This window comes from Neomonachus schauinslandi, chromosome 5, assembly GCF_002201575.2.
Source record: "Neomonachus schauinslandi chromosome 5, ASM220157v2, whole genome shotgun sequence".
Taxonomy (NCBI): domain Eukaryota; kingdom Metazoa; phylum Chordata; class Mammalia; order Carnivora; family Phocidae; genus Neomonachus; species Neomonachus schauinslandi.
This window is the reverse complement of record NC_058407.1, coordinates 148,761,299-148,778,321: the sequence shown is the minus strand read 5'-3', so window position 1 is coordinate 148,778,321 and position 17,023 is coordinate 148,761,299. Positions and strand designations below refer to the sequence as shown.

Sequence of the window (17,023 nt, the reverse complement as noted above, 5' to 3'; positions counted from 1 at the left end):
CTCCCTCCCTCTGTGTCATGTCTTATGTAAACCCATGGATTCCTCTTTCTTCAGTAGTTTAGAATCTGTTACTGCCTCTTGTTTGGTGCTCAGATACCTGGCCGGCGAGAGCCCTCCCCAGCTGGGCCTCTGTCCTTGCAACACACCTCCTCATAATCTTCCGCACTTTCCTGCTTTCTCGTATTGCAAGATGTTCCAGGCTCATTTTGTGCCTCCTTTACCCCAGCCCTGGAATCAGCCAGTTCTTTGAGAAGCCCTGTTTTTTTTTTTTTTTAGGGTGTACGGTATTAGAAATTAAGATGTCGACACCAGATGTGTTCACTGCTACTGGGATTTCTTTGCTCCTAGGCCCTTTCAGTGGATAGTGCGTGGCTATACACACATACATCCCCCATACATGAGGGAACACACATGCATATGCATGTAGATGCATAAATATGCACATGTATACCCAGACTTATTTTTAAAATCATGAGCCTAAGCCCTGTCTCCAGTTTCATTTCATCTCCACAGGGTTCTTCCTTGTCTTTCCCCACTCTAATATTCGTGTGTCTGGCTTCCAACAACATCAGTGTATTCACTAATTTGCTCAGTACTATAAGGCATCTAAGTATTTTCAGAATTGCTTCACTCATTCAGCAACAGAAGCAAACCTCCTAAAGAGCTCAGGATTTGAGTTCTTCCCTGAACCGTACTGAAGATTAGGAATACTGGGTTTATAAATGGCTCTTTTGCACTTTGCTTTTTTTCATCTTTTTTTTTGTAACTAGAAATCATTCCCTATCCGTTCTTTGAGATTTTCATTCTTTCTTATAACTGCTCAGTACTTCACTGATTGTATGTACCACAGTTTATTTAACCAATTTCCAGTGTTTAGACATTTAGGCAGTATTTTGGCTTGGCATTATTTTGTAATTACAGAGAAAGCTACAAGGAATCACCTGTGAAATGTATTTTTGTGTTGCTGGAGGTGTGTCTTCAAAGTTCCGAGAACTGTGATTGCGGGTTCCAAGAGTAAATGAATACGTAGTTTTGTTAGATGTTGCCACATTCCCCTCCATAACAGTGAGTTCATGGCTTTGCCATGACTCTCTTTGGTTTGAGAGTTATTTGCATATCAGGGACATTAACCTTTTATCTGTGATATTAACCTTTTATCTGTGATTTATGCTACAGATATTTTTTCTTGGTTTCTCATTTGTCTTTTGACTTTGCTCATCTTACTGATGGCCATACAAAAAAGTTTTATGAGATCAAATTTGTAAATTTTTTATTGCGTCTGGATTGCAAGTCATAGTGAGAAAGCCTTTTTGTGCACCCAGATTTTGGAGGAATTCACCCATGTTTTATTGTAGTACTGTAGAGTTTCATTTTTTATATGTAGACATCTGACCCGTTTGGTGTTTATGCTTTTGTGCCAAGTGAGGAATGGATCTAATTTATCCTTTTCCAGTTGTCCCAACACTGTTTCTTAAAAGTTCATCTTTGCCCCAGTAATTTGAGATACGATCTTTACCGTACACTAGATTTCTATATGCAGTTGGGTCTATTTCTGGACTTTGTCTTTCTCGAAGTCCCAACTGAGTTTTTATTAAACATTTATATCTCAGAGGCTACCAGGTTCCAGGATTTACAACACAGAGGAATTTTTAGGCCTGTTCCCCTTTTGTGGTGTAAGAGTGGGTCCTTATTATTTTCCTACACTTTTTGAATTTTCCCAATTTTCAGAAACCAGCCAAAATTATTTTTGTCTTTAAGGAAACTGTTTAAAGGTGGGATGCCTGGGTGGCTCAGTTGGTTAAGTGTCCAACTCTTGATTTCAGCTCCGGTCATGATCTCAGGGTCGTGAGATGGAGCCCTGTGTCTGCTTGAGATTCTCTCTCTCTCTCCCCCTTTGTCCCCTCCCCCAATAAATAAAATACTTTTAAAAACAAAACTTTTTAAAGGTATTATCAGTTTTTAAACAGTAAACTTTAGCATAAATCTTTAATACCCCCCAAATATTACCACTGGTATCCCCCCTTTTCCTTATATCCCCTCAATAAAAGAGATGTTTCAGAGAAGTGCGTATGATATACGTGAAGAAGAGGACAGGTGGAAGGTCAGCCAGTCGTAAGAGCCCTGGGTTTTGCCTCCTATGGCTGCTAAGAACCACCACGGAAAACAGTTTGTTCTTCTCCTTCTTCACATGAGTGAACAAGTATAAAGTACAGAGAAGATGTGAGTGCAGGACTCACATGGAGGAACTGGGATAACTGGGTAGCCGGAGTTTTTTTATATGTAACATTTTAAGTATTCGCTTCCTTAGAAGAGGCTTAAATAGGGGTATGTGCGCATTCACTCTCTTTCTCTCCCCTTCCGCCCCCTCTCTGTACTTGAATGGCCTCCCTTGAGTGGAATGACTTGATTTTTAAATGTTTCTCATAACTTGGGGGCTATAATAAAAAATCTATTTATAAGACCCATTTAGAGGAGATAGGACTCACATTGGCCGTACGGTCTCTGTTTTTATCAAGTTATATTTCAGGGAACATATTTTCTCAAGGAAAAATCAGGACATGTAATTTGATTTAATTCAACATGTCACATCCTATAAAGCTTTAAAAGTGAAGCCAGGTTTAATTATAAATTTGACAAGTCACTGTTTTGGAATAGAAGAGAATTCTGTGAAGGTGGGACATGCCCTGTAAGTGTATTCAGATGATGAGCCACGTGATAGCTGACACGCTCAGGAATTCTTCTGTTGTGCTGTGTATCCATCAGGCAGTCGTGAAGGTAACAGTGCTGTCTTCCAATTTAGTGCCACCAAGACTATTATTTTATTGTAGCAGCTCTACTATTCTGTTCTACTCTTCTGCTGTAGTATCTCTCTGAAAACAGAAACCAGGAATTTTCTTTAAAATTTTGTTCTTCAAGGGGCACCTGGGTTGCTCAGCCAGTTAAGTGTCTGCCTGTGTCTCGGGTCCTGATCCCGGGGTCCTGGGATTGAGCCCCACGTTGTCAGGCTCCCTGCTCAGCAGGGTGTCTACTTCTCCCTCTGCCCCTCCCCCCCCCCGCCCCGCTCATGCTCTCTCTCACACTCTCTCTCTCTCAAATAAATAAAATCTTTAAAAAAAAAAAATTCGTTCTTCGAAGCACTCAGAACAGCTTAGATTCGTATGTGTCTATACACAAGCATAACGTAGAACTTGTCTCTGAATAAGCTTGTCATCACGGGGAAACCTTTAGACTTCAGTTCCTATATGAGGTCTTTGACTTTCATGTACAGGTGGCAGCTCTCCGTGTTGCTGGCTGGTAGTTAAGCGGTAACAGACTTAAGAGTATTAAGACATTTTATAGGCTCGTGTTCCTGTTAATCTCAAACCTTTCATGTCGTTCCACTGTTTGTGTTTCAGTCTTACAGTGACCAGTGCGGCAGGAAAGAGAAACCTGAGTCCCAGCCCAGCAGAAGCTGACTTGGAGGCCAGAATATCGGGGGATATTTCTGACCCTGAGCTCGAACAGACGGAGTCCTGTGCAGAACCCCTCTCCGAGGGAAGGAAAAAGGCCAAGAAATTAAAAAGAATGAAGAAGGACCTTTCACCAGCAGGTTTGTATAAGATCTTAGTAGAGTTCTGGAGTTGTGTACTCTTTAATGCTTTAGAAGCTCATAGTTGAGGGGAGAAGTGATAGCAGGGTTTCGGCTGGTGGCAAAGCCCAGCTACAGTAGGCTCCCCCACGCCGCCCCCTTATCCACAGTTTCCCATAGTCAACCTCGGCCCGGAAGCAGAGGATCCTTCTGACATATGTACGATCAGAAGGTCAGTGGTAGCCTAATGCTAGGTCACCATGCTTATGTCACTCACCTCACTTCATCTTGTCAGGGGGGCATTTTATCTCACATCATAAAAGAAGAAGGGTGAGTCCAGGACAGTAAGATTTTTTAAGAGAGAGAAACCCATTCACATGACTTTTATTACAGTCCATTGCTATCATTGTTCTCATTTGTTATTAGGTCTTGTTAGTCTCTTACTGTGCCTCGTTTATAAATTAAACTTTATCACAGCTGTGGATGTACAGGAAATAACATGGAGTCTATAGGGTTTGGTACTACCGAAGTTTAGGCACGCACTGGGTGCTTTGGACTATGTCCCCCGCAGATGAGGGGGAATTCTGTAGTTTTCCACGGGACCAGATGCTTTTTAGGATCCATTTAATTTGAGGAATCCCTAAAAAGCCCTGTCTCTTGATAGAGGAAGGCTTGGCAGGGGCCTTCTCAGTTAAAGATGGTTACTCCATTTTGGTAATCCCCTCTCTCCTCTATGGTTTAGAGGTTTTGCTGATGTGTGTAAGTAGCCTCAGTATCTTAAATGTGCATTTAAATTTGCACAGAGGCCTCCTCCTACACATGTTATTTTCAGTGGCAGCGTTTTCACCGTTCCCAGCAAAACGCCAGGCAGCCTGGATTTCTCTCATATGCAGAATTACATAAGGGGGGCGCCTGGGTGACTCAGTCGGTAAGTGTCTGCCTTCGGCTCAGGTCATGGTCCCAGGGTCCTGGGATCGAGCCCCGCACAGGAAGCCTGCTTCTCCCTCTCCCACTCCCCCTGCTCGTGTTCCCTTCTCTCGCTGTGTCTCTCTCTGTCAAATAAATAAAAAATCTTAAAAAAAAAAAATAATAAGAATTATATAAGGAGCAAAGGAAACCAGAACCTAACAGCCTAGTATGTGCGAGGTGCTGTAGTAGGAGCCTTTTCTCTCCTGATTTAATTCCCTTCTTGCCTGAAGCCAAATCCCACGTTCTCTCCGTCACCCGGATGCCATGGGGGGTCTGTGAACGAGCGCAGCCCTCCGTGTGCAGACCCTCTACAATGCTGGACTGCAACACGAGGGAGGAGCTCACTGGTCAGCCAGGCCAGTTCCCTGCTTGGGAGATCCGGCCGTCACCTGCTGGGTCCCACGGCTGTCATGGTGACAAGAGTTACAGCCCTCGCTGACTGCTGCTTGCTCAGGGCCCGGCGCGGCATCTCATGCTTGGTGGGAGTTCTTTCCTTTAAAGTTCTGAGGTGGTCCTCAAGGTCCATTTCACAGTTAAGAGATTGGAGGCCTGAAGGGTAATGGGATCTGCCCAAGGTCACGGAGTCCTTCAGTTTGTCCTTTACAAGAGAGCCCGTGCTCTCCCCGCATGGTTACGCCACTGCCTGTCTGCTTGGGATAGGAGGGCCGCTGACCCAGCCCCGAGTGTGCCTGTCTCACATCCTGATGGTCTCCCGGTGAGCAGAACCAACAGTCAAATCAAAGGAAGGTGTAGGAAAAACATGGAACCTGATTCATACCCAAACTAAGAATTCACCATGTTTCAGATTAATTCTTCCTTTTACACATGGCCTGATCTGACGGCAGGGAGTTTTCTGAATCTCATTGATACTAATGAAATCAAAGAAGCAGCAAAAATGTTGCATATGTTTTTATACATTATGCTGAGGCTTAACTTTAACTGAAAACTTAAACTTCCTGTTTGAAGCCCGGCTTGTTTCTTTCAGCTGCCTCCTTGAACCCCGCTGTTCTCCTTGACTTGCCTCCCTTCCGTTCCCTAAATTGAGCATTGGAGAGAAGGCTTTATTTATTTATTTATTTATTTATTTATTTATAAAAGATTTTATTTATGTATTTGACAGAGAGAGACACAGCGAGAGAGGGAACACAAGCAGGGGGAGTGGGAGAGGGAGAAGCAGGCTTCCTGCAGAGCAGGGAGCCCGATGCGGGGCTTGATCCCAGGGCCCTGGGTTCATGACCTGAGCTGAAGGCAGACGCTTAACGACTGAGGCACCCAGGCGCCCTGAGAATGTTTTATTTTGTAACGCCCTTAATCTTCACCTGTGATACCCTCTTATGACTGCCGCATTGTATCTGCTCAGCCAATGTTCATATTGAAAGTTGGATGACTTTTAGAGATCACGGCTAGCGTGGTGAGGGGCGGGGTCCCCTCTTGTATTCCTTTCCTTCCTATCTCAGTCTCTTCTGAATTTTTCAGCTTATCTGTTAGTTCTCAGGGGCAAGATGACAGGTGTTTTTTCTCCCCTCTATCTCAGCATAATCTTATAGGTATTAACATTAAAATACCTAATAATAGACTGCCTGAATAGATTAGCTCTTTTTATAACTTTCATCGTTCTAAGTGAAAACTTTCTGTGAGTTATTTGGGGTTTTGAATGTATAATACCGTCATTAAAATAGGTTTTTATTTTCCTCCCATTGACAGTAAAGCTGTCACTGCCTCAAGATTTGAGCTAAAAAAGAAAAAATGATAGATTTTGTACTTCTTTGTCAGTCCCGCTAAAAGAGAAAGAAACATCTTGACAGCTTTTAATTGAATCAGAGAACTTGAGATAATTGGGCTTAGGGAGCACCATTCACCGGGTGAGGCCTTCCAGCAGCACGAAACTGGAAGTTTCATGGGTTCTTCTTCGCTGCGTTGTTGTAAGCATTTAGCGCTCATATTCTCAGCAGGATGTCGGTTGAGATAACCAGGCTCTGAGCATGTGGAGTTGACCAGTTTCGATTGGTCAGTGCCTTTCATAAGGTCCTATAGTGAGTGAGAATACAAAGGTCTGACCCTGTGAAGGGTCTGTATTAAGCGCTCAAGGGCTCAGAAGAGTACCAGGAGCCGTGAAGACCTGGTTGGGGTGTTGGCAGCAACCGGATGGGACGCTTTGGTAGGGCGTGGGAAAGTCTGACCTGCAGAGACAGGTTCTAGGGCATCCTGTCTGAGCTCTCCTCCTGGCAAGAGTATCTTGACAGGGCCGCAGGTGATTCACCAAGGTGTGTGGGGTGCCCAGCGCTGTCAGCGAAGGCATGAAAAGTACAAAAGACACTGTTTCACCTTTGAGGGAGATTTCTGTTTTCTAAGGAGGAAGTAGCAAAAAGTAGGACCACAGAATATTGTGTATTGTAGCAGTCCTGGGACAGTTGGTGCTCAGTAAATCCCACACAAAACAGTGTCATCTGTCTTAGTTATACATTTTAATGTCGAAGATGCACTAAGAGTGCTAGACCGCTTCCCAGCTAACAAAATGACTTAAATTGCAAAAGAAATGACTGTTTATTGAGTTTATATCATGTAGCAGGCACTGTGCCAGGAACATCCTTTACTGTCTGTTCCTTATAAAAAGCCAGTAAAGTATAGATACCAGTTATTTCCAATTTCTAGAGAGAAAACAGGCTCAAAGAAGTCAGACTTGCAAAGTCAAATATAGCTGGGCTTGGGGGCCCTGGGGAGGGCCGTCTGATCCAGAGTTCACACGTTGGATCACTCTGCATGCAGTATGTGAAATTTATCCAAACTTTAGAAGAAGTAAAGGACTCTTTACAAAGATGAGCATTTCTGGCAGCTGGTCAAGAGCAGAAACAATTGGCAACTTGGACTTTCTTGTGATGAAGTCATGTGAGCCAAGCAACCGTTCTCTTTTGGAGCTTACTGTGTACATATTATGTACTTGGCAAATATTTTTCTCCTCAGTGTTGTTTCTGTCCTGTGTTCAGGCTACAGTCATATAAGTCCCTTCCTTTTATATTTATTAGGATTAGTGTAGATTGGTAGGGCTATCTACTTTTCCTCGGGGGAATTCAAGGTACATTCTGAGCTGGTACGTAAAGAAACAGAGCTCTGCGTGCATTTTAGGCTGGACTAAAGTATCTCGAGGAAGTGGTCCCCAGACAGTGTTTAATGGACGGATTTCCACAGCACACTTGTTCTTGCTGATGAATGGATTGTGTTCCGGTGTCCTGTTGCTGACCAGACTGACCACTCTCAAAATATTGATGGACAGTCCAGCAGCCAGAGGTTCTATCAGGCCCTGTTAGTGTTCACGGAAGAGTGCCCGAGACGCTGACCATTTCTGGTGATTGTGTGTGTCATGTCATAGAGAGGCTGCTGCAAGTCTTTTTCCTCCTCACATTTAAAACACAGCACAGTAGACCTTTAAATGTTTGCCAGGAACCAGGAGTATCATTGGAGTCTCAAGTAATCTGTTGAACTTTTCAAGCTTGCATCCTTAAGGTTACAGTGTGAAAATTTAGGAACTGAGCAGCAGGCTGCAGTTGCTGACCATCTAGGCTAGGGAAGGGCAGCCAAGGAGCTTTTTAATTCTTCAATTAAAATGTGGCTGACAGCCTCAGTGTGGCCCCTGTGCTGTGCGGTGGGCCGTCCGCTGCCCAGTCCCTATCCCCGCCGGCTGCCTTCCACCCAGGGAAGCTCTGCCTTCTTGATGTAGGAAACCGCCCCTTCACCAGGCCCTCTGGAGAGTCTCCCAGTTAAATACGTTTGTATAGCACCCCACAGGATCTTTCTCTCTCCAGGATTCCACTCTAGAAAATGATAACGATGGCAGATTTCCAGTGTTTGAGATTCTGTTCTGGATTCACCTGAGGTCAGAAATGTCTTCCCTCACAGAATCTCTCCCTTTCAGCTCTGGAGAGAAGAAAGGTGAAGAAGCCCAAACGGTCACCTTTTGTGTTGACCACTTTTTAATTTCTTTTGTTGTTTTGTTAATAAATATAACATGCTCACTATGAAAATCTATAAAATGAAGAAAAACAGAAGAAAATTAAACCCTGTGGTTGCCTCTCTGTTAACAAGTGTTTTTATTCTGCCTGTCATTTTCCGAGATCAGACGAGATCGGGTGCGTTCAGGGTGGTATGGCCGTAGACTCTGCCTGTCATTTTTATACACAGTTGGCATCATACTTCATAGACAATTTGGTATCCTGTTCTTTCCCCATTAAACAAAAAATCCTGGTCAAATTTGTACTATCAGCATAATATTTTATATTAAAATTTTGTTGGATTTTCAAACAACGTTCCTAATATCTTTTGCAGGGTCAGCTTTATTAAGATACAGTTTATGTACAACAAGTCTTTGCTTTTAGGTGTACAATTCGATGAGTTTTTACAAATGTGTGTACAGCCATATAACCACATTGTGGTCAAGAGAGAGAATAGTTGTAGGGGCATCTGGGTGGCTCAGTCGGTTAAGCATCTGACTCTTGATTTCGGCTCAGGTCATGATCTCAGGGTCCTGGGATCTAGCCCCCTACCGGGCTCTGCACTCAGCAGGGAGTCTGCTTGAGATTTTCTCTCCCCCTCTCTCTGCCCTTCCCCTAAAAATAAATAAATAAATAATCTGTAAAAAAAAGAAGAGAGAGAATAGTTGTATCATTCCAGAAGATTCCCTCATGCCCCATCCCTCCTCCCACCCCTAGAACCTGGCCACCAGTGATGTGCTTCTTTCTTAATACGTTTGAGATTCATTTTGCTATTGCACATACCAGTGGTTCATTCCTTCTTATTGCTGAGAAGTATTCTGTCTTATGGATGTATTGCTGTTTTTCCATTTTGCCAGTTGGCATTTAGGTTGTTACTACTTTTTAGCAACTAGGAATCAAGCTGCTGTAAACATTCGCCAACAGGTTTTTATAGGAACTAAGTTTTCGTTTCTTTGGGGTAAATACCTAAGAGTGGAATTGCTGGGTCATATGGTGAGTGCATGTTTCACCCTCAAGAACCTGGCACAGCGTTTTCCAGAGCAGCTGTGCCATTGTGCATTCCTGGCGTTGGCCAGTGAGGCTTCCAGTGCTTCTGCGCCTTCACCGGTACTGGTCCGGTCCTTGGTAGCCATTCCAGCGGGCCTGTCCGTAGTGCCTCGGATGGCTTTAACTTGAATTTCCCTAGGGACTAAGGACGCTGAGCATCCTTTGTGTGATTATTTCCCATCCAGATCTCTTCTTCGGCGGAATGTCTTTTCAAATCTTTTGCCCATTTTTTTCATTGGGTTGTTTGTTTTCTACTCCTCGAGTGTTGAGAGTTCTTTGTATATTCTGAATACAAGTCCTTTTGGGTGTTTTGCACATTCTTCCAGATTCTGCTTTTCTTTTCTTTTTTTTTTTATTTAAAGATTTTATTTATTTATTTTGACAGAGAGAGAGAGGGAGACAGCGAAAGAGGGAACACAAGCAGGGGGAGTGGGAGAGGGAGAAGCAGGCTTCCCGCCGAGCAGGGAGCCCGATGCGGGGCTCGATCCCAGGACCCTGGGATCATGACCTGAGCTGAAGGCAGATGCTTAAGCACTTGAGCCACCCAGCGCCCCTCTCCTGTGTTTTTTTCTAGAAGTTTTGTGGTTTTAGGTTTTACATTTAGATGTACAGTCCATTTTTTTTTAAAGATTTTATTTATTTGGGAGAGAGAGACAGAGATAGCGAGAGAGAGCACAAGCAGGGAGGAGAGGGAGAAGCAGGCTCCCCGCCGAGCAGGGAGCCCAATGTGGGACTCAGTCCCAGGACCCTGGGGTCATGACCTGAGCCGAAGGCAGACGCCCAACCAACTGAACCACCTAGGCGTCCCTGTACAGTCCATTTTGAGTTAATTTTCGCATATGGTGCAACGTATGCATTGAGATCCATCCTAACAGGAAGCAGACGTCCTGAAATATTTGTTTAAAAAGAAAATTGTTCCAGAATAATTCTTTGCGCTCAGGTAAAACAGAGCTGTGAAAATGAGCTCCCTGGAACACTGACCTAGCTCCTTATCCCCTAGCTTTGAGACTGATCCTTCGGTCTACAGCACTCCTTTTCCAGAAAGTGCTAGAAAGAACACCAGCAGTGACCTCCAGCCCCCTCTGGTCTAAGTCTCCTTTAGATGGTTCCTAAAGTTCTGGTTCCTCTGGACACATCATTGCTGTTCAGCAGCTGCACATTCTAGGCAGTGAAGACTAGGGTCTTCTTGACGGCGGGCTGTCGGCAGTCAGTGGGGACGTCATGGAAAACTTGCTGTGTGCCGGGAACTCGGCTGTACCAGGGCGGGCGTGTGCAGCAGAAAGTAGTATTCAGTCCAGCGGCTAGATGAGCCAGGGAGCGTTGTTTAGAGCCATACAGCCCGTCAGACGGCCCGGCCAGGCTTGCTCAGGCAAAGCTTTTGCTTATTCCACTATTTCTCACCAGCTCTTCACCGAGTCACTTCCTGTGTGTCTGCTGGCCTGCTGCCACAGCCACACATGGCCCATCCAGCCGGCAGCAGGTGCTGTCAGAAGTATGGCAGCGTAGTTGCTTTCAGCCGGTTAGCTTTCTTGTTTGTTTGATTTCCCTCACGGCAAGTTTGAATTTATTTCAGTTCCCCACACTCGGCATGTGGCTTTTACCTTTAAAATGGCTAATTGGCGGGGCATCTGGGTGGCTCAGGCTTCGGCTCAGGTCATGATCCCGGGGTTCTGGGATCGAGCCCCGTGTCGGGCTCCCTGCTCAGCGGGGAACCTGCTTCTCCCTCTCCCTCTGCACCTCCCCCTCTCCACTCATGCTCTCTTTCTCTCAAATAATTAAAAGTAAAATCTTAAAAAAAAAAAACCTATAAAATGGCTTATTGACTGCTGTGATGTTTCTCTGATATGTGTATTATAAAAATGCCCTTCTGGATGTTTCTTTTCCTCCCTACAATCGGGTATTGTATGAATGTGTGTGATTGAGAAGGTCAGGCTAGTGATGTCTCTTCACGACCCAGCTGCAGCATTTCCTTGCTCTGGGGAGGGGAGTGTGTGTGTGTGTGTGTGTTGTTCTTTAATAACCTAAGTGGATCCTAGGCGTCTGTCATGGGGAGCATCTCCTGTCCGTCTTCACTTCTCAGGAGTGGCCTTACAGTCTTTGCTGGGAGTGCCAACACAGCGGTGAGACCCGGGGCAGAAGCCTCCCAAGTATCCCTCTCCCAGTCTTCTCATCCTCTCCGTCTGGACTTCATCTCAGTAAATGATCACCAGTGGGGGAATTCTCGTGTTGGCTGAAATCCCGTGTTATTTCGTGTGTTCAGACCTAGTTATCTTTAGACATTCCTGCCGTTGAGGTGGCCGCTCCGAGCTGAGTGATTTCCTACTTTGCAGGACCTTGCACCTCCTCCGGTTTTAAAAGTTACCATTTTAGGCAGCGGCCGCGCCCTCGCCCCTTTTGGAATCTTGGAGTGTTAGCAGCTGGGGTTAGCTTTGCCGGTTTTCCCTGCCAGCCCTGCTTGAGTCATGCATGCCACCACCAATGCAGGAGCGCCTGGTCTGTCACGCTTTCCATCATGGCCACGCTCTTCCCTGACTTAGTTCCCCTTTGCTCGGCTCCGGACACGGCTGGTCCAGGCCCCGACCCGACTGTTGCCGCGGCCGTTACAGAGAGTGGCGTGAACCAGAGAAGGGCTTCCAGCTTCTGGGCGAAACTGTTTGTATCCGAAGAGGCCCATCAATGCTTAGCCAGTGTTGCTGAACTCTGAAACGGCTGCATGCTTCTACTTGGGCCCCTTTGGGGGGAGTGGAGTGGGGGGTGTCTCTGAACCCCCACTGGTCAGCTTCTCTAAAAAAGCCACCAGCCTGTTGGGTTTCTCTTCTGGGTGCTGGTACAGAGCTCCCAGCACAGAGAAACCTGGTGTCGTGGGACGCGACAGGGCTCTAGATCTGTGGAAGGATCCAGTTCCACCTCAGCCACGTGCTGGCTGTGTGAGATGGGTCACCTTACCTGGCCACCCTGAGCCTGTTCTTGCATCTTGATACCACTATGCTGGGTTCTTTCTTTTAATTAGTTTATGAATTTGAGAGAGAGAGACAGCGAGCGAGCACAAGTGGGAGGGGCGGGGAAAGGGAGAGAGACTCTGAGGCAGACTCTGTGCTGAGCGTGGAGCCGAATGTGGGGCTCGATCTCCCGACCCTGAGATCACGCCCTGAGCTGAGAACAAGAGTCAGATGCGTAACTGACCGTACCCCCCCACAGGCGCCCCACACCGCGCTGGGCTTTTATGAAGATTAAATGAACTGAGGGACACCTGGCTGCCTCAATTGGTGGAGCATGTGACTCTTGGTCTTGGGGTCGTGAGTTCAAGCCCCACGTTGGGCGTAGAGCTTTCTTAATTAAGAAAAAAAAAAACTGAAGGGAGTGCCCAGTGTGGTGGCTAGCAAAGGACACAGTGTGTGCCCCCCGAGAGAGAGATGCGTGCATCCACATTTTAACCCCTGTGAAGTAAACAGAGGCATCCAAGCAGGGAGGCAGGTCACTGATCCTCCGTGGGGTGTTTTGGTGGGGTCGCCCCTGTCTGCTGGGCCCTGCTGCCCGTGGACAGGGCCCGTCTGTGGACGTGCTCTGCCCAGCCCGGCCCTGTCTGCGATGGGCGCGCTGGTCGCTCAGTCCCCCGGGTGCTGTCCTCTCCTTGTTCACCGCGTTTTGTTTTATCCACCGCCCCCCCCGCCCCCAGGAGGCATCCCTGACAGCCCTGCCAAGCTCTTCGAGGTGCCCGACACGTGGTAACCGAGGCCTGAGGGAGACACATCGCTGGTGCTGTGGCTGAGGCGGAAGCAGCCGGCACATTCGGAAGCCATACTGTATTTAATTTAATAAAATGTGGCGTGGGAGGGGTTGGAAACCAAGTGTGTGTCCTGGGGGGGGGGGAAAAACCACCACCACCACCCAGTTTTTATTTTTGTGGCTGAGTCTCTTTTCTTCCTTTTCAATGTAAACTGCTGCCGCTCAGCACGGTTGTAGACGGTCGTGAACGTGCACACTATTAACCAGCTGATCACTTGTCGCTTGCGCGCAGCCCTTCCTGTCGTGAATTTTCACGTGTTTCAGAATCCACCCGGTGGGGAACGTGGGCTGTGAGCCCAGCAGACCGCCAACATTCTCAGGCGCTGTGATCATGAGTTTGGGGTTGAAATCTCTCCTGCTCCGAGGGTTTCTCTTCGGATTCGGGGGCCTCCGCGGCCCGCGGCTCGTCTCCCGATGGCTTGGAGAGCCCGCTCACATCTGCCCGCTTCCCACTGCGGCTGCCTGAAAATACGGAGCGCTCAAGCCTGTGTTTCCAGAAGGAATGGTCTCCCGCTGTCCACCCGTGAAGGAGCTTCCCTCACCTCTGCCTTGGCCTTGGGGCCGTATTGACTTAGAGTCCCTCTCCTCCAAGGTGTGAGTTTCTCACGGCAGACTGTACGAGTACGAAAAGTTACCTTCTCTTTTTACCCGTAGTACTGTGCCCCCTGCCCCGTGTCTCTGCCTGCCTGTCTTGAGTGTGTGTCTGGGGGTGAGGCGGCATGTGCAACCACAAAGGATGCGTACCAGCCCTTTCTCTGTTGACGCCGATTCCAGCAGCCACAGAATTTCATGGATCTGCTTTCAGGAGATCCGCTTCATAGAGATCATTGTTAGATATTGAACATTTTTTTGTATCATAGATCAATAAAAAATGAAACATGTATTTCCGAAAGATGAAAATTAAAGGAATTTTCATAGGATTCTGGGGTTTTTTTCCTTTTTCTTCTTTTATAAGTGAATGACGTATTTGATCTTTACATAGATATGTTTCTCTCGAAAGATCACCCCTGAAAAGCTCTGGTAAGTCACGAAGCCTGGTGTTTATGGATTTTTCTTTCTTCCTCTTTTTTTAACCTCTGACCCCTATACCTGCGTGAATGAGTCAGATGCTCAGAGCTGGAGTTGAGCCCCGTGGAAAATGGCTGCGTAGGAGGAGGGTCCGCATCTCTATCGTGGTGGGCGGAATGGAGCCCTTCGGAATCCGTGGTGGCATGGGAATTCGGATGAGTGAGACACTCACTTTTCCCAGTTACGGGCCTCTGACCACTTCCCCTCCTCCCCCTGGCCAAGCAGTCTGTGGCAGAGTTACAAAGCCAACCCATCGGGAATGAGCTCCCACCCCTTCCAGAGCTGTCCCTGCTCACAGCTCCGCAGGGTGGTGCGCAGGGAGGTGGAGTCAGACAGACAAAGGCTGGGGGTTACAGGGCATTGCTGGACGGTGCTGAGTCACTGAAACGTACGGGTAGACATGGGGGCACTGCACCCTGCATGGAGACGCAGAGCCTCTGGTGTTCCACCGCCTTCTGTGTGGTGCAGGGCTGCAGTGGGAGAGGGGTGGGGCCTCTTGCCCTAAGGGAATGAAATTCCACATTGTCCCCTGAAGCCCAATTCTCCCTGCTCAGAAAGCTTTATAGACACACACAGGTTGCACCCCTTTGTCTCCTGGTCCAGGGAGGGGCTCGGGGAGGAGAACTTTCTGGAAAGGAGACTTCTTGGCATCCCAGCTCCAGCTGGGGGTTCTCGGACACATCATTTACCCTCTCCGAGCCTCTGTTTCCTCAATCATGAAACCAGGACGATAAACCCGCCCCATAGGGTGGTTGCAAGGACTAAACGAGATCACATAAAATGCCCAGCATACACGAGCGCCCAATAAATTGCAGTTATAGTTGAAGATCACCCTTTTTATCTGAAACCCCGTTTGTACCTTCTTTTGTCAACTGGAGCTGATACAGGTATAGTCACGTGGGACTGAGCTTAGAATTAATTACCTGGGGGACCCCTCAGCCGCGTCCACACGCCCATTTTCTTCCCAACTGGATCAAATGACTTAAAACGGTTAAAGTGGGTTGGCTGTCAACTCTCTCCGCACATACACACAGGTTTTCTTGACGTCTCTTTGGGCATAAAACCCTAGGATGGTGCTTTGGCTTTTTGATATAGAGGCCCAGGGGCATATGTTGATGATGGGGCTGTGGGGACCTCGGTGTTTCCCTGCAAATTGTTCTGTTGTCCTCTGATTTCAGAGCTGGGGTGGAGACCGAGTGCTGTGCTCTGTCCTTTTTTATAGCTTTGTATTCACCAACGCCCCCAACATTTTATTGTGAAAAATTTCAAACATGCAGAGAAGTTGTAAGAATTGTTCAGTGAACAGTGAACACCCATTTACCAGCACCCCCAGATTGCCAAGCCCGCATTTTGCTATAGTTGCATTATTACATAACCAGCCATCCCTCCATCCATCAATTCAGCCTACCTTGTGATTTATTTCTAAGGAAGTCGTAAACACGGGTGTACTCCCTGTACCACATACTTCAGCATTTGTGTCATTAGCCAGAGTTTAATATTGGTTTATCGGTGGGGGTCTGTGGGAATAAAATTTATAGTGAAATGCTTAAATCTTAAATGTACCAATTAAGAAGTTCTGACAAATGCAAAATGAACTGTCAAGGTACAGAACATCACCATCACCCCCAGAATATTCTCTTCTGCCTCTTTGCAGTCAACCCTAACCCCACTGCCACCCCACCCATCCCCCCAGAGGCAACCACCAGCCTGCATGTTTTTCACCACAGATCAGTTTGACCTGTTCTAGAACTTCATGGAAATAGAATCATGAAGTGCATGCTCTCTGGTGAGGCCTCTTTCTCTCAGCATAATGTTTTTGAGATTCATGCTGTTGTGTGTGTCGAAAGTTCTCTTTTTTTTTTGGTGGCCCAGCGTGCTTATATCATAGTCAGTTTATCCATTCTCCCAACTGATGGACACTTGGGCTGTTCCCAGTTTGGGGCTACTATGAATAAACCTGCTGGGTACGTTCTAGAAATTCCCAGGTCTTTTTCCAAAGTGGTCATACCATTTACACTCTCACCAACAACGTAGGAGAGTTCCAGTAGCTTCCGTCCTTGGCAACATTTGGTGTCATCTGTCTTGAGCTGCCTGTCCTGGTGGGTATATAATGTATCTCATTGCAGTTTTCCTTTGCATTTCTGTGATGATGGATGATGATATGCTTATTGGCCATTTGTATATGTTCCTCTGTGAATTACCTGTTCGGTTCTCTTGCCTGTATTTTCTTGGGTTGTGTCTCTGTTATTAAGTTGTAGATGCTTATTATATATTCAGACACCTTTGTGTGATAATTACTTTGCAAACCTTTAGTCCCACTCTGACTTGCTTGTTTCTTTTTTTTTTTTCTTCCAGCCTTCACTGAGATACAGTTAACCTGTAGCGTTATGTAAGTTTAACATGTACAGTGTGTTAACCTGATACACTCATGCACTGCAAAAATATAACCACCATAGTGATAGCCAACAGGATCATCACATCACATGATCACTTTTTTTTTTTTTGGTGGTGAGAACATTCAGGATCCACTCTCCCAGAAACTCGTTTATATTTTAGTTTTCTTTTTTTTTTTTTTTTAAGATTTTATTTATTTATTTGA

The 17,023-nt window shown here is 46.4% G+C and overlaps 1 protein-coding gene across 2 annotated transcripts in view; it reads left to right on the top strand.

Annotated features, from left to right (window-relative positions):
- PARN (poly(A)-specific ribonuclease) overlaps positions 1-14,265 on the top strand; it is a 160,577-nt gene extending 146,312 nt beyond the window's left edge. For both annotated transcript variants that reach the window (XM_044915622.1, XM_021698157.1), the window contains 2 exons: positions 3,396-3,589; positions 13,247-14,265. In XM_044915622.1, coding sequence (XP_044771557.1) covers positions 3,396-3,589; positions 13,247-13,299 — 247 coding nt within the window. In that variant the 3' untranslated portion in view covers positions 13,300-14,265. The remainder of the gene's footprint in view (positions 1-3,395; positions 3,590-13,246) is intronic.
- Positions 14,266-17,023: the final 2,758 nt, after the last annotated feature.